The following is an 18,762-nucleotide window of genomic DNA, read 5'->3' as shown; positions in this document are numbered from 1 at the left end:
GACAACAACCCTGTAAAGATGGTGTTCGCCACGAATCCGGTCGGAACAAGAAGGCGTGGGGCGCAGCGAGCTAGGTGGATTGACCAGGTACACCAGGACCTGGAGAGCGTGGGTCACAGTCGAGGATGGAGAGAAGCGGCCATGAACCGAGGGAATTGGCGTAATATTGTTGGCAAGATAATTGATGTAAAGCCAAATAAGTAAGTAAGTACTCCGTGATTGACCAGAACAATCGAAGTTGCACAGAGATTTAATTAATGGGGCTTGGGATTAGCTTACCATTCTCAATGTGCACAAATCGAGAGCTCAAACTTTAAAAGTCAATAACGTCCTTAAGGTCATCGGGGAAGGGAAGGAATGTTAGTTAGACAACCGTTGTTACTAGAGACCGAGTATACCTCTGCATCTCCACAGTTGTCATGGAAGGGATATTGGGTTAGTGGGATAAAGTAGAGATCTGGGAGTCACCCATTTTTGGTGATGCGATTCATGCTACAATGACGTCTAACCGGATTCGCGAAATAATTCGATAATCACACGGTACGCCGAACAAGTGTTCATCGCTCGCCCACGCAAGAGCTACCGACACGATCAATAGATCAAATACTACCTACTAATGAATCGCGGCGCTTTTTCATTACGACGCGAACACGAAGCGCGACATGTTTGATCCTGCCCTCATCGCCCATCCCCGCAGGAGCAAGCGTCAAGGTCGAAGGATCAAACATTACCCTTTCTCGAGATGTTCTAAAGTGAGTTCAAATAATAATTCATGGGGAAAGTTACCCATTTAGAGTAGAGTTTAAAAACTCTGGAAGAGTTCTTTCCAGAAACAATACAATTAAAGCCTGTCCACGATAAATTTCGGACACGGATGGCGGGTGTACCACAGAAAGTTCGAGAATTTTACAGAAAGAAGGATTAACATCCTTGTCAACTGTTTATTTTGTAGATATAACTCTTTTATTCTGAAATAAACAATTGTTTTTGTTGAATTATGAGTAACTTTTTTTTGCTGCCATTATTTGGGTGTCCGAAATTTAACGTGGACAGGCTTTATTCGGGTTAAATTTTAGTAGTAGATAGAGTAGAGTAGGGATTTTCAAAGTGATTTCTGCGTAAAATATGTAAGACATCCCCAGTTCCCTCTTAAAAAATTCCACGAAATGAATTTTTGGGGTTTTCTTGGAAGAAATTTTGAATAAATTTATTTAGTAACTCATTAATGCATCATTGGATTAATTCCTCGCAATCGCATGAGTAATTCCTTGGAGCATCCTTCAAGTAATTCTTAATTCGAACTACGTGGAATCATTGCAATACTTTCTAGAACAATATTTGGAAGAGTACCTTAACAATTATTAAAAACAGTACTTCCTGGAAGAAGCTACGCTCATGGTAAGTAAGAACTAGGAAAAAAATTACTTTCGTTATGGTGAAATTTGCAAAAGTGGTAGAGAAAAAGGATTATTAGTAAGCAATTTGCAGTAATCTTCGTAATGTGCTAGGATTTTTTTTTGCTGTAAATGGCGTTAGACTACTAAAACCTACTAAACCAAGCTCAAAACTAGTCAAAAGGCCAATTAGGATGCTTTACAGTATAAATTCTACCGACACGGAATGTGTTACTTAAGCAACACGTTATTCTAAAAATTAGTATGTAGAACTCTAATATTCTAATAATTCTAATAATCGTTTTTTCCTAATATCTGGATATAAAGACCCAAACGAATAAATTGTGTATGTTGTTTCTAGTTTAAAAAAAGAGTAGAACATTAGCCCTATCAACGTCAGAGTTGCACAATATCAATCATATCAGCTACACGGGTAGAAATCAGAATCCAAAAACAAGATAATGTCTCATGATATCATGATTCCAGCGTGTTTTCGCCTTATGAAAATACACCATGATTTGGACTCATGATATCATGAGTCAGATTGCCGTAACGCAACACACGCGTTAGGTTTTTTGTAGCTGATTGCTCGGAATCATGATTCAAATGCCAAAAATGCTGAGTCGCGCATCCGTTTATGATCGACAAAATAAAAAAAAGTTATTAATAGCATGGATTGAGAATCGAGCAAAGAACCTTCCGATTGTGATCCACGTACTCTACCACTCAACCGCTTCGTCATTTTGAAATAAGAGTGATCGATACGAATGTGATGAAGCAAAGTAAGCCGCTTAGTGTTTTCACACTGGATGTTACGCTTATGAGGAATCATGATTATGACTCCAGGAACCATGATTTGTGATCCTGATATTATGACCTAACCAATTTATGAATTTCATGATTTGAAAATCATGGTGTGGGGATCAGATTTTTATCCGTGTAATGGCTGATGTACTAAAACTATCAATATAAGTTGCGAACTATTAATATCACTTTGATCTAACAACCAACAGCAGTGATACGACATCGCACTCTAGATCATAATCACTGCGGAATTAGTGATCACGTGGTAATTATCCACGCTATAAATATTTTTAAGTGACCAACACACAGTTTAAATCTATCTGCAGCACTATCAAGATTATCGCAGGGGACGGACCTGGTGTAGTGGTTAGAACACACGCCTCTCACGCCGAGGACCTGGGATCGAATCCCATCCCCGAGATAGTCACTAAAAATCTCAGTGACGACTTCCTTCGGAAGGGAAGTAAAGCCGTTGTTCCCGAGATGAAACTAGCCCAGGGCTAAAAATCTCGTTAATAAAGATAAAAAAAAAGAAAAGATTATCGTACTGATAAATTACCATTTTATTTGCTTAATTTAAGACTAAACTTAACCCATCAGTGAAATCCATAGCCTTACGCCATCAATCGCTGGTGATGGAGTAGACAGCATGATGTTGATGTGATATGGAATGATCTGAATTGTATCGCAGTCGGCCTGTATGGATCAGCAAATTTCAAGCGTTGATAGTGACAGCGAGCAACTCTGATCAACGTATAAACTAAAAAAAATCTTAGAATAACAAAACAATGATTCAAATTGCAAATGATTGCTTTAACTATATTTTTATCATTGCCATCACGTGCATTTAAAAAAATACTTCAATTCCATTACACCGTTTTTCCGCTCTGTATTTTATTTATGTGTTAAAAGCATTACAACAATGCTATAATGTAGGCGTTTGCTCATCCAGTTACTACACCGTTGGATGTGCTGCAATCCGCTAAGCCACCCATTATGGTTGAAGGCACCAATGGTCCAGATTTCCGAAAATCATGGCAAAAATTAAGCAAGCCTTCTTTAATTTCTTTATTAGTATCGTTGTGAACATTACATTAATTTCTCATATCTAGGTGTTTTGTGTAAGGCAACACTATGATCCTAATTTGGTACAACTAAATTGAACTTTTATTAACATTTTGTTAACAACATATTACATTTCATTTGCCATAGCAGTTCAGAATTTTTACAGGTGAGTCGATTTCACCTGCTTATAAGAGAATAAAATGTTCCGATTAACCTAACCTAAATATATAACGCCGGGGCCTTCCTTAGCCGTGTGGTTAGAGCCCGCGGTTACAAAGCAAAACCATGCTGAAGGTGTCTGGGATCGATTCCCGGTCGGTCCAGGACACATTGGATATTCCATGTAACTCATTACTGCTATACCAGGGAGGGAGCATCAGAATCATTTTAAAATTTTATTTTAAATCTTCTGCATATCTTTCTTCCTGGTGTATCAACAGCTAGTCCATGTACAGCATGCAACATGGCCGGCCTGAAAATTTGTTTTAATATCAAAAACTTATTTTAAGGTCACATTTTTTATTTTCTGTGAAAAAGTGTATGAAGACGTCTTATATATTTGTTACATTTGGCTTCAATACCCTCGATTTGACTTTTGAAATTTAAACTTTTATCTAGTATGAGCCTTGATACTTAACTTCATCTGAAAAAATTATTGGAAACCCTCTAATTGTGACAATATGTCTACTTGGATTGTACGACATTCCCCAGAAAACCATTCCCCAGAATGGGACATTCCCCAGAAAAAAAATAATAAGAGATTTTTGGGCTGTTAAAATCGAGGTAAATGGTAAATAGTAAATAGTGAACGCATTTAACTGAAAAACTGGAACCGTTTGGACGATTTTTATATATTTTGACGTTTTTCTCCTTACAAACTTCAAGCTCGTTTAGCCCCTCCTTAGAGTTGAAGGGTTCTGTTCAAATTTTTACAGTAGTTTATTGTATCTAACTAATATGGGCCACCCTAGTACATACATACTACGATATTTTGTAGCTATTAAGTTTTGCTGTAAAAAGAAATTATAAAAGACAAGAGAAATTTTCTAGTGTAATTGTGATTCATTAATCTACATAAATACGAAGACAATAAACCTAGGAAGAACAGCATATATTCAAAAGAAGGGAGAATATGCTATGTAAGCAAAAAAAAAACAAATTCCATCAATTTATAAATATAATATAAATCACCCTTCAAAAATACAGTTAGAAAGAACAGTCAATTTCGAAAGAAGGAAGAATAACTATGAAAACAAAACAAACATCAAATATTGGGTCAAATTAGATCATAAAACATAGTCAGAGCAGCTTATTTTAAACGGTTGTGCTACTTTTCTCCGAATGTCAGTTCCCCGAATTACGTTTCCACGAACGCCAGTTCCCATAATTTCAGTGCCCCGAACACTCTGTTTCTCCGAATAGCCTAGTTTCCCGAAAGGTTTTTAGCTCTCATACTGCCCATAACTGCATATATGTAATATTCGACAAAAGTAGGCATTGAGTAAATGGAATACCAAGTGTGCATTTTATGCCAATAGTGATTTGAGTACGTTGATTGAAAGTATTTATCATTTGATGACTCTCCCCGGTATTAACTCGAAATTGTCAAAAATGTCGAATGTGACAGACATGCAGTTATGGGCAGTATAATTGTCATAACTGTTATAACACCGCCTTGAAGGTGAACGAACCTGTCATCTGATATGCACCCTTCTTTGCTTGATTTGCGGTTCTTTCGAGTTTCACCATCATCGGCATTGTTGGCAAGATGTACTAACATATTTAGTCGAGGATAACCTTACAATTGCTTATCATTCTTTCAAGTTCAGCACCCAGTCCCTAAAGACTATTCTATATTGAACTGCATTTGTTTTTGGGGAAACGAGTCATTCGGGTGCCTTTTGGGGAAATGGGTCATTCGGGATCATTTCCCCGGGGATAGATTCAGGGAAACGACAATTGCGCAATCATGTTAGGCAAATGTAAAATTGTTAAACAGTATTTTTCCCTTAAGACTTTGGTTGGTGAACCACGTACTCATTTATTTTGGATTTTCAAACCCCCTCCTACCCCCTTCTTTCGTCTTTTGACTGAACAAACATTTTGAAATTTGTATGGGCCGTGGTCTTTGGCCAAACCATGCACCCCCATAGATGATCAAGTGGTTTATAAACGGTCCCTTAGATGGTTTGCCTAAGAAAAGGGAAGCAAACATTCTCCTTTAAAAATGTTTTTTGGACTCCATTCCGATTTTATTTGCTTGACTTCCATAATAATGATTTTGACCAAATACACGGGTAAAAATGTGTTCCTGAACCCACGAAAATTATTCACAAAATCATTAATATGCATATTCATAGCACTCTTTTCCATATAAAATCAGACCATGAACATGGATATTCATGATTCCAGGGACAGATTTTTTCCGTGTAATATATTGGGTGAATTGACGCCTGTGTCCGATATTCGAAGCTTCTGGGAACTCGAATAAATTCAGTAGGTACATTTTTTCAACGACAAAATAAAACTAATATTGTTATTCTCCACTCTTCTAATACGTATAAAAACGATTCTGGGGAATGTCCTATTCTGGGGAATGTCCCATTCTGGGGAATGGATTTCTGGGGAATGTCACATTCTGGGGAACGGGATTCTGGGGAACGTCATTCTGGGGAATGTCGTTCTGGGGTTTGGCTTTCTGGGAAATGTCCTACAACCGTCTACTTGAAGATTCCAAACAAAGAGCTTTTGTTTATGTAAGTTGAGTTTTGGAAGCTTTAGGAGAAATCTTCCATTTTTACAAGTATGAAGAAAAAATATCCATTTTTTTTTGCAATCTACTACAGATGACACGCAGACTTCGTCCGTTGGCAGAGAGGCCTGTGCAATCCGCAAACAAAGATTTATGATATTTCTGAATTACCTCAGGTAAGACAGATGTGAAAATATTGTATAATATTGATCCCAAAATGCTGCCTTGAGGAATAGCAGCTCTTACACGAAGTCTTTCAGACTTGAAGTTCTGATAATTAACATGAAGTGTACGCTTTGACAGATAACTTTGGATCAATCTAAACTTTAAAGTTAATTTTACAACAGAGCCTTCATGCCACTGTCGCTTTTTCTATGTCCAAAAGAGGAAGACCAGTAGAAGCCTTCAGTTTTGTTGGAATGAATCAAATTTGTTACACTTAAAGTTGATGAGTGGTCGAATGTCTATGCCGGAATCCAAATTGTTCATTGGCAAAAATTGAATTTTCGATGATGTGGACCATCATTCTGTTCAAAATGACCTTTTCCAAAAGTTTACTGATGGAGAAAAGCAACTGATTGGATGATAGCTAGAAGCTTCTGCAGGATTTTTGTCTAGGTTTAAAATTGGTACAACTTTAGCATTTTTCCATCTGTCAGGAAAATATGGCAATTGAAAACATTTGTTAAATATATCAAATAAAGCATAAGCATAAGCATAAGCATAGATGACCGTACAATTCGTAGTTGCTACTCCGTGATTGACCAGAACAATCGAAGTTGCACAGGGAATTAATGAATGGGGCTTGGGATTAGCTTACCATTCTTCAATGTGCACAAATCGAGAGCTCAAATTTAAAAGTCAATAACGGCGCCGGCCACGTCCTTACGGTCATCGGGGAAGGGAAGGAATGTTAGTGTGACTACCGTTGTTACTAGAGACCGAGATCACCTCTGCATCTCCACGGTTGTCATGGAGAGGATATTGGGTTAGTGGGATAAGGTAAAGATCTGGGAGTCACCAATGTTTGGTGATGCGAGCCATGATATAATCACGCCTAACCGGATTCGCGAAATAATTCGATAATCGCATTAAACGCCGAACAAGTGTTCGTCACTCGCCCACGCAAGAGCAAGCGACGCGATCAATAGATCAAACACTACTAGCGATCCGCGGCGCTTTTTCATTTCTCTGAGCGAACGACGCGCGACAAGTTTGATCCTGCCCCCATCGCCCGCCCCCGCAGGAGTAAGCGTCAAGGTGGAAGGATCAAACACTACTAACGAACCGATCACTTTTTCACCGCTTCGCTACCGACGCGCGACATGTTTGATCTTGCCCTCATCACCCGCCCCAGTAGGAGCAAGTGTCAAGGTCGAAGGATCAAACAATACTCTATTCAAAAGATGTTTTTATTAATGACGAAAACTGAAAATTATATGTATATATTTTAAATTATATGAAACAGGAATAATGCCGACACTTGTTGGGACGAACTATACTTATTTTTTTTGAAAATTACATTTGAGTATTACTGTGCATTTTGTCTCGATATGGTACAAGTTTTAAAAAATACGTCAACATTCACAATGTCGAACAATTCAAAAGATAATTTTTAATAATGTATAAAAGAGGCAAATATATTTATGTATATTGAAATTGTATAAGAAAAAAACATAATGCCGACACTTATAGTGACGAACCATACAAAGTTTGTTTTAAAATTACTTAAAAGTTACGCTTTCAAGAAAATATGTGTTATCACAAGAATGAAACGAACTCACCAGTTGGTAATCCATCCTCGACTGAACACAAAACTGATACTGACAGCAAAACTTCTTGGCGTCCCGAAAACAAACCGTCTTGCTTGTGCCTTCCAAATACACCCGATTCTGTTTTTGCACGGATTTTTTTTACACGGCCGTGCAAAAAAAGTTTCCATACAAATTTTTTCGCCAAAATCTTATTTTTGCATGAAACGTCGAGAAATGGTGTTACTTTTTTTGCACGGTTTTTGAAATTTTGAACTGAAAACTTTTTTTGCACGGTACGCATCCCCCGTGCAAAAACAGAATCGGGTGTACCTACCCAGCAAGACGCTCCAAAACAGAAAAAAAAATCTTAGGAGCCGAAAACACGCGCGAAACCGTGAGCCAAATCTATCGGACGACGCAAAACCGAACTGTCCTGCTTGGGCTTCACGAAGCACTACCCAGCAAGACGCTTGAAAACAGGAAAAAAAAATCTCCGGCGACGAAAACATGCGAGAAACCGTGAGCCAAATTTATCGGACGACGCAAAACCGAACTGTACTGCTTGGGCTTCACGAAGCACTACCCAGCAAGACGCTTGAAAACAGGGAAAAAAAAAAAAATCTCCGGCGACGAAAACATGCGCGAAACCGTGAGCCAAATTTATCGGACGACGCAAAACCGAACTGTCCTGCTTGGGCTTCACGAAGCACTACCCAGCAAGACGCTTGAAAACAGGAAAAAAAAATCTCCGGCGACGAAAACATGCGCGAAACCGTCAGCCAAATCTATCGGACGACGCAAAACCGAACTGTCCTGCTTGGGCTTCACGAAGCACTACCCAGCAAGACGCTTGAAAACAGGAAAAAAAAATCTCCGGCGACGAAAACATGCGCGAAACCGTGAGCCAAATTTATCGGACGACGCAAAACCGAACTGTCCTGCTTGGGCTTCACGAAGCACTCTTTGTTAAATATATCAACTAAAAATGATAAACTACTTTTTGGAAGAAAATTCCATCATCACTAGGAGCTTTAATATTTTTGATTTTTTTAATAGTAGTTCTCACTTCTTCCAAATCAGACTCACAGGAATTGTCGAAAATGTTCCCTTCTGTTTTCGAAGTCCTGAGTAACTTGATTTTCAATTGGACTAGTAAGTCCTAAATCAAAATTATGTGCGCTTTCAAACTCAATAGCAAGTTTTTGAGCTTTTTCGCAATTAGTTAGAAACAATTTATTTTCCTCTTCCAATGTCGGTATTGGTTTTTTGTGTATTTTTTTCAAAATTTTAGATAATTTCGAAAAGGGCCAGGGTCCAATTAAGAAATTTTTGAAAATTTTTGTTTGTCAATTGTAAAAATTTCTTTCTGAAGATCCTGCCATATAATTTTCATAGAAGGATCGCGAGTTCGTTGAAATTATTAGGCATTTGCCATTTCAAACAATGTTGGACAATTAAATTTTGTCAGCTTTTTACAAAACTGGACCTCTGTGCAGCGGCGTCGGCGGTAAGGTCGTCGAACCGGTTGGCACGTCCAATATTGGTCAGAGTGAAGGCGGCATCGTTGCATCGGATGTGCAGCACGAACAGTTTTGCAGTCGAATGCGACTGAGTATAGGAAGATTAATGATAATGACAGTTGCAATGATTTTAATCGATCCAAATAATGTTTCAATTGGGAAGAATCATGCCGCTGATTGATTGCCATTCATGGCGTTTAGTTTTTGGCCTTTCTTAGCCTGAAGGTATCTGGGTTCGATTCCCGCTCGGCTCAGGACTTTTTCGTAATGAAAATTTCCTTGACTTCTCTTGGTATAGAGTACCATCTTATCTGTTACACGATATACGAATGTAAAAATGGCAAAAATAGCTTAAACTTTGGCAAAGATAGCTCTTCAAAACTGTGGAATTGCTTATAAGTACAGTAAGCTGAGAATCCAGGCCAAGAAGAAGAAGTAGTGTTTGATAATCTCAGGAAATATGTTGTCCGACATCGCAATTCATCGGTCGTTATTTTACAATCACGTTTCCTTATCTTAGGCGGGGTATGTTTGCACTAATGAAGACAGTCAGTATGCTGTGTAAACCAGCGGCAGCAGAATGATTGCAAAAATATGGCTTTCTCAGGGTCTTTACATGGGCGAACAATGGTCAAGCGGCTGTTGCATAATGTATTTTGTTTACAACTTGATACTGCATAAAATGTGGGTTGCATCGAGGGGGATTGAATCATTGCTTGGGAAAACTGTGAAAAAAGATTTCGTAGACGTGATTTAACCTGATTTATTGATAATATTGTCAACAAAACAAATTGAGAGTAGACATTTTTGTTTAGATAGCTTACAACAAATTATTATTTGACATCCTAGCTTCTAGAACGAGACATTCAAACGATTCTGAGGGTGATAAAATAAGTAATAGTAGATAATGTCTAATCAAGGTTTTTCGGCTAAACAAAATAGACTAGTACGTGCAATATGGCCTAAAATTAAGCCTTCAATTTGACTTCTGGGTTTGATACATTTGTTGAACGATGTTTAACAATCGTAAGGTGCTGAAAGGAACTTTTGACTATTATATGTTTAGGGCCGATTTTGACAGTATATCTACTCGAAGAGTGTAACAAATAGAACACGTCGTAAAAGCAAGGACACGCTAAAATGGTGTTTGCTTCAATTCCACCGACTTATACCTTTTGCTTCTTTTTGGCGTAAAGTCTCTAGAGGGATAGGCCTGCTTCTCAACTTAATGCTCTTTTGAGCACTTTTACAGTTATAACTGAGATCATTCTTTGTCATATGTGTTTACCTTGTGGCCAGTACCAATATACTGTGTGTCCTGAGAAATCGAGAAAATTTACTTTACGAAAAGATCCTCAACCGGTGGGATTTGAACCCATGACCCTCAGCTTAATCTTGCTGAACAGCTGCGCGTTTACCGCTACGGCTATCTGCGTAACAGAGAGTATGCTCCTTCATAAATTAAAAGTGTTGAAATAAAAATAACTATCTTATCTGTGCCATAAACTCCACGGCAAAGTTACAGTTTCAAATCCAATAGCCTCGTATAGACAGAGTGTACACAAGCCCACATAAGCAAAGTGCATTGCTGTGAACGAACCATTTCGAATTATCAGTGCTAATTGTTTGCATTTTTTTTTCTATTATTATTATTATTGAATCAGTGCCACATTACAACACAGCTGCAGCAGCAACGAAAGGAAAAACGCTTTGAAAATTACCGATAATTGGAATGGATTATCTTTTGTCGGCTGTGCGCGCTTCTCGCTTCTGCTTCTGCATACTACTTGCATATTGGTTGGTGTATGGAAAAAAGTTCATCAACCAACAGACACCCACCGGCAGACCAAACTCTTCCATGGTGGATTGGATGCGAGAGGGGTAAGAAAATTCCAAACAGTCATTATCACCCACCGTTGCACTTTGGGATAGAAAATTATTTAGTTGGTCAAAACTTCTAAAGCTCTTCTATGATGCATAGAAGTTCAATGTCTTCAACGAATGATCTAGGGTCAATTGGGGCTTTTTCATGGTATTTATTTAGATCTAGATAACTTACATATTATCAAGAACAGGTCTTTCTTTTGATAGAAGTGTCCCATTACTTTGTTAGAATAATCCAATATTTTTTTGGGATTATTCTAACAATGTATTTTTGACAATGATTTTTTTTTAAATTTTACAATCAAGCCTTCATGCCGAACGCAGTCGAATGCTTTTTCTATGCTTAGATCAGCCTTCAGATTTGTTGGAACGAATCATATGAGCTTTTTCGCAATTATAATTATTGGATTATAATCCAAAGTTATCTGTCAAATCGTACACTTCAGGTTTATTATCAGAACTCCAAGTCTGAAAAACTTTCTGTAAGAGCTGATGTTCCTCAAGGAAGCATTTTGGGACCAATATAAAATATTTTCATATCCGACTTTCTTAAGTTACCTCAGGGATGTCAACAATCTTCGTTTGCGCATGACACAGAGCGCTAAAGATTTTGGCCTAACAAAGTAGGTTCCTGTCCCATAGTACGTCAGCGCAAGAAGCTCGCCCCGAATGATGATGCATGTGCGTCTTCTTCGATGTCGTAATATTGTACCAGCATAGCAAATAGCCCACCCCGGCGCATGCTGGTTAAATTGAAACTCACCCTGTCCGTTACTGCTGCTGACGCTGTTGCCCTGCGTCAGTATGATTTGGCTTTCCAGTTCGTGCAGTTCGGACTTCAGCTCTGCCAGTTTGTTGTTGCTCTTCTTGACGATTGAGGCCACATCCGAGAGCGATCGCCGGTCGGTGGCCACTTCCCGGAGCTTTTCCGCGCCCTCTTTGATTTTGAGCTCCTTGCGAATCTCCCGCCGGATGGCTTCTTTGATCTCCTCCAGCCGATTTGGCAGCAGGCTCTCCGGGAGGTTGTCTGTGAGGCCATATTTGTGACTGAGCTCGTACAGTACCGGGTGTTTGATGTAATCGCCCTGGAATGTCGGAGAAGAGAAGATGGAAAGGATTAGTTTCGGTATATTTTTTAGATATTTGGGTGAGATCCGGAAAAAAGAGTTTTCAATTTGCTCACTTAGTAGAAATGAACTGCAGTATGCAAAGACTCATTTCGGAAAAAAAAACAGTTGAAAATTTGTGATTTTTTTTAGATGTATTTTTTAACCGGGCAGGATCCATCATCAATTTTAGAATTTTTTGGAGAAGTTTTTTGTTTAAAATCAATAAAGCTGACACGAAAATGTGTTTTTTTTTTGTATTCTATTCTCCATACGAAATACAGTGAACATATTTTCGGCGAATAAATGTCAGTTTTGAAGAGAAAAACTGCTTTTGCAATTTCGATGACTACAATTATTGTGATGACGGATCATTGAACGTTAACGCTCAACGCTCCGTCATCGTAATCATCGTCATCATCGGAACTTCAAAAGCAGTTTTTCTGTCCAAATCTAAAAAAATATTCGATGAAAATGTGTTCACTGTATGTCGGTTGGAGAATAGTATACACTGAACACATTTTCATGTCAATTTTCTTGATTTCAAACGAAAAAATTGCTTTTAAAAATTTCGAAATCAATGACGGATCCTGCCCCCTTAAGCAATTTTATGAAGATTCCTTGAAATTGTGGAAAATATTTTTTCTGTTTGTTTCTTGTTTGACCGTATTTGAACGAAAATACCAGCAGATTGACAACCACTGGACCAACGTGTGCAACTGGCATCCAAAAAGGAGTCCAGTCACTTGAACTTGAACTGCCATGCGAATCAACATCCGATCAAGAGGGAAAACATAAAAACGTTTTTCGTGCGCGCTAAATTTACTAGCTCAGTGGCACACGTACGAGGAATGATAATTTTGTTGTCAAATAAAAGGAGGGCTCTAAAGACGAAAGTCGGTCACCTGTCGTCGCGTGGCTTCGGCTTGGTGGTGCACCCGGAGACGATTTCGAATTTTTGAAGGAAGACCTTCAGATCGGAATCCAATGCAAATTGTATGGTGCTCGTCATACGCCGGCTGGCAGAAAATGACTAGGTTTATTTTTGAGAACCACGCCAAAGGGGCGACACGCAAAAGAGAAAACGACAATTTTGGATAGTCACCGGTGTTTTTTTATGCTTAGAGGCTCCAGTCACATAAGTCACCTCACTATTTTCGACGGAAACGGGTCAAATCAAACGCTGGGAAAATGTCAACTGCTCCACATAAAAGGGGTCACATCGTTTCCCAAAAGTGCATTCGATTCAGTTTTCGAAATTAAATTAAGCCATCAAAAAGGTACAAATTGACTCACAAATCAGATGTAAATCAAACCATTAGCTGACATAATCCAGTACAGTGCAGAGAGAGCGCCCTTTGAAACCTTATCTGGCAATAAAAAGCGAAACTGGGTGGATCAAGTGATTCATCGGATTACCGTTAGGCGGCTTCTTCCTCTCCCATGGCTCGAGCAACGCGCACATAGGGGTAACTGGACCAAATTCCTGGCCATAAATGGAAATGTTTGAACGGATGAACATGTGAAAGTTAACGAAACGTTTACATATGGCCAAATAGGGAACCACTATGGCCACAACTGGTACACTTTCTCTATTAGTTTTTGTATGGATGTTTGAAAACAGTTTTAACGCATAGTGGGGTGAAGTTCGAGCCATAACTAACGTAAAACAAATCGATTGTATGACATTTGCCAGAAAACCATTTGCCAGAATCAATTTGCCAGAATGATTTTTGCCAGAAAACCATTCCCCAGAATGTACCATTCGCCAGAAAGCCATTCCCCAGAATGGACCATTTGCCAGAAAACCATTCCCCAGAATCATTTTTTGTAATTCGTTTCAAACCTTGATATCAATTAATCGACATATTTGTGAAGATGCTTCGAAGCCAAACCTCAAATTTTCAAGAGCGCAAATCTAGAGACCCAAACAGCCATTCCAGCTGAAAATTTAATCGATTGGTCACACGCTGGTGGTGAGTTTTCAGCTCAAACCGCTGGCTGGTTCTCGAGGTTTATGCTCTTGAAAATTTGAGGTTTGGCTTCGATGCATCTTCACCTCAAGCCTACCGAAATTTTCGATATTTGTCATTTTTGTATCTTGAATATACTCATATTATTTGCACTTATAGCATGAAACATTGTGTAGTCAACGTTCACATTATTTACCTCAAGAGGATTTGACTACTAGCACTGCACAGCTGCAGCGCAAAATTAATTAAAATTTAGCGTCACTTCTACAGTACTTCACTCGCATCGTAAATATTGCTCCAAATAATGTTTATATCTTTGTAAAATTATAACAAGTATAAAACAACGCAACTGATCGATCCGTGTTATTTAGTCTATGTTGTTTAAATCCTTCGCATACAATTTTATGCAATTTTCACTACTTGCATAGCTGGTCTGAGAACAAAAAAGCTGAAACGTTTGACACGAATTAGTTTAGTTGAATAATTTCTGAAATATGAATAGTGTATCTTTGCGGAAAAAAATGCAAAACAACTTAAAAGAACAGCCTTTGAGTGAAAGAAGGGAAAATTATGTTTGAAATATGATCAGTTTAGCGCCAATAATCATTGGAAAAATATAACTCAAATGACTACCCAATGTTCTTTCGGTCATATATATAAATACATTATTCAGTCCTTGAAAAGAACGTTAAACTGTTTTACTCTTGATAATAATTTGAACCGCATTATTTATTGTTTTAAAGTAGTTTTACAACATTTGTGACAGGCTGCCGGAAAACTCAATCTTCTGTGTTTACCCTGATTGCTAGTTTTAGCTATCTGGAACCGGAGATATTTTGAAATTCTTAGCAGGACTGCTACGTGGCCATGATTAATGGTGGAAACCAAAAAAAAAACACACATATATTGGTTTCTCATATTCAGTCGCATGCTCTACGAAACAAGTCGGTTATGAAGATTAATGTTTTCGGAATCACTCGAGTTATCTTCAATGAGCAATTAGATGAAGGTCATGGTAAATATTCCATTATTGGATCATTTTCAATTAAGTTTTTTTTAATAGAGGACATATATTGATTGTCCATTTCCCGATATTTGCATTTTTTACAAAAATCCTTTTTACAGACATTTTTATTGACAGCAGTCCTATATTGATTTTTTTTAGCTGTAATTATTTAAAATTGAAATGACATAACCTTGTTTACATTACTTCCATTCCTTCTGTTAACTGCAGTACAATTATAAAGACTAGCCAATAATATAAAGAAGGGTAAATCTCCTATGAAGCATATAAGTCCTTGAATTAGTTAGCCCTAAAGAACAGCCTAATCTTCAAAGAAGGGAAAATCATTAATAGAATATTGAAAATACAGTTGCCTATAAGGGGTTGTCCATTAACAACGTGGTCAATTCTTTCGGATTTTTTACGGATTTTTTTTTCGTCCATACAAAAATTTAAAAAGAATTGTTTGTATCGTGGTCATTGGCCAGGCCCCCTTCCATCCTCCCATAAATGATCACATGGTTAATGGACGACCCCTAATAGCTTGTATAAAATTGATGACTATTTTAACATTAAAAAAAAAACAGTTATTTCTCAGAAACTATGAAAACCTCGGAAATCTATTACACCTTCTTCTTCTTATCTTGTATTACGTCCCAACTGGGACAGAGCCAAATCTCAGCTTTGTGTTCTTACGAGCACCTCCACAGTTATTAACTGAGAACTTTTATTGCCAATTGATCATTTTTGCATGTGTATAACGTATTGCCTATATGAATATGCTCTATGTCCTGGGAAATCGAGAGAATTTTCAATCCAATATTATATTCGCCCGGTGGAATTCGAACTCACGTCCGTCAGCTTGCTGAATAGATGCATGTTTACCCCTACAGCTGTCTATATAATAAGTTTATGATATCATTATTAGTTTAAAACATTTTATCAAACAAAAAGCTTAAAAACTTACGTCACAATTATTTTGCATATAATTATGTATCGTACGCTGAAAATCATAATGATTCGAAAGATTTTACACACCTAAATATTGCTAAACAAAGCAAAGTAATGTAGTAATATTTTTTCTGGGAAATGGTCTTTCTGGGGAATGACTTTCTGGGGAATGGTCCATTCTGGCAAATGGTTTTCTGGCAAATGATCCATTCTGGCAAATTGATTCTGGCAAACGGCTTTCTGGCAAATGGTTTTCTGGCAAATGTCATACAACCAACAAATCACGTTATTTTTTTCTATCTTTATTAACGAGCTTTTTAGCCCTGGGCTAGTTTATCTTGGGACTAACGGCTTTACCTTTCTTCCGAAGGAAGTCGTCACTATAATCATTTACGTCATAAGTGACTATCTCGGGGATGCGATTCGATCCCAGGTCCTAGGCGTGAGAGGCGGGTGTTCTAACCACTACACTAGACCCGTCCCCCAAATCACGTTCAATTTATTTTACGAAATATACCAGATCACTTGAAAAAGTTACCAAAGTTTTTAATATTTACTTTTGTTTTATTACAAACTACAAACGAATTTTTAATTTTAGATGATTTAAAATTGCTTTTTAAAGTGGTTTCAAAACATCAACACATAAAACTCTAATGTAAAGTTCAAAATATTGTCCACTGCAGTAATAATACATTTAAACAGGAACCACGATATTAGAGTTCAGTTCCTCATTTGAACAGCAGTGATGGAAAGTGGGAATCATTTCTGCTGAACTGGAACAAAAACAAAACCAATTGCTCCCGAGCGTCAGAGCGCTGGTTTACTCGCATCTGTCGTGCTCCCGAGTAACCGAAACAAAAAGTGATTCGTAGACGTGTTCGGAGCTGTTCAGAGTCAATTGTGCTTTTGGGAAAAAGCTGCTTCCTCTCCGAGATTTATGGTTTCCAAGGGTTTTTTAATTACAAACTGGTAGTTTACGGTCGATTTGATGGTTATACAATACATTTGTCTGTTAAAACCATAATAAATCACACCTTGCTCGGTTACTCGCGAGTAAACGATCCCGAGCTTGTTGCTACTTCTTTTTGCATGTTCTCCCGAGCAGACGGGTGTGGACTTGCTCACACCTAGCCAGTTCACAAGTCAGTCATGTTTGTTATGCGTTGGTATACACTCGTGAGATGCTTCGTGATGCGAACTTTTCCACCACTGTTGAACAGGCATTTCTTTGAGAATATCTCTAAGATTTTTTTTTATTCCTCGTGGTATTACGACAAGTATATCTGCTCGTTTTGCTGTTGATTTCTTTCATATATTACTCCAAAGATCTTTCAAGAAGTTTGATTAGTGATATTTCACGAATTTTCTAAGTTCTTCTTCAATGAATTTCTTAAAAAAACCTTCATGAATTAAATCTGGATTTTTTTTTCTAGGAATAAGGAATTCCTCTAAAGTTCGTTTCATCCTTCAAGAAAGTTTCAACCTTTTTGGAGGTTTATCCATTGGGTGGCATGAATAAAAAGCGTGGAACTTTACTACATGTAGCATCTACTCAAAAACAAAATCCACTAAGTTTACTACAGCCTTTCGAACATGCAGTACGTACTGCTTTCGAACATGAACTTTTACTACATACGAGTAGCAGTGACTGATGCTGCACGATAAGAAAAATCCATTCAGAGAGCAGAGTGATTCTGCACGTAAGGATAAATCTATTCAGAGTGACGCTTAAAATCAATATAATCATGCATATGAAGGAAATGCATGGAATCTAATCGATTACGCGACAATTTGCACAAATTCATGAAGGTGTTGTAATTTGACAAGATTTGTGTAATTTTGTGTGGTATTCTATTTATGTGTATGATTTCATGATGATCAAAGAAATTTCGGTCTTCGCCAACGGCAGTGTTTGACGAATTTTTGAATTTTAGCTTAAAAACTATGAAGAGATTCTGAGATTACAGCTATCAAACTAAGAACCACATATTTCCTAGCACCAGTTCTGAAATTCTGGTAAAATTCTGGTAGAATTTAGAGGCTCCCCGGATGTTTTCTTAACAGCATGTTAAATTTCGGAAATTCTAAGTGTTTCTGTGATATTCTCGTTATTTCGGTGGGGTTTCTGATAGTATCCTTGGAATTTTTAGAATGTAGAATGTGATTTTGATGGGAATTGTAGTGACTCCGATGGTACTTATTAGAATTCAATGAGGATCTCCCCTAAAACTACAGGGTTCCCTTTGAAATTATTAAAATTCTTATCGGCTTCACAAAAAATCCCATTGTAATCTAGACACTATTCATCGAAATCAAAAGCCTTGCTTTGAAATTCCAACGGAACTGGAGATCAACGGAATCTTAAAGGTTTTTCCCGTCTCAAAGATACCCACAGAATTCCAAGAGATGAAAAACTTTACTACATTTTATTCATACCGCCCATTGATTCTTCCATTGAATTCCCTCCATTGGATTTTCTCAATCATTCCTGTTTAGAGCATCTTCAAAAATTCAAAATTTCTTTTAAAATTCATCATTTTTTTAAATTTTCCAAAA

The 18,762-nt window shown here is 37.7% G+C and overlaps 1 protein-coding gene across 11 annotated transcripts in view; it reads right to left on the bottom strand.

Annotated features, from left to right (window-relative positions):
- The window catches only part of LOC5571296 (serine/threonine-protein kinase N), a 370,020-nt gene that overhangs the window by 127,931 nt on the left and 223,327 nt on the right, over positions 1-18,762 (bottom strand). For all 11 annotated transcript variants that reach the window (XM_021840137.1, XM_021840142.1, XM_021840131.1 and 8 more), the window contains one exon: positions 11,937-12,258. In XM_021840137.1, the coding sequence (XP_021695829.1) occupies positions 11,937-12,258 (322 nt within the window). The remainder of the gene's footprint in view (positions 1-11,936; positions 12,259-18,762) is intronic.

This window comes from Aedes aegypti, chromosome 2, assembly GCF_002204515.2.
Source record: "Aedes aegypti strain LVP_AGWG chromosome 2, AaegL5.0 Primary Assembly, whole genome shotgun sequence".
Taxonomy (NCBI): domain Eukaryota; kingdom Metazoa; phylum Arthropoda; class Insecta; order Diptera; family Culicidae; genus Aedes; species Aedes aegypti.
The sequence above is the reverse complement of the archived record's forward strand: the minus strand, read 5'-3'. Positions and strand labels throughout refer to the sequence as shown.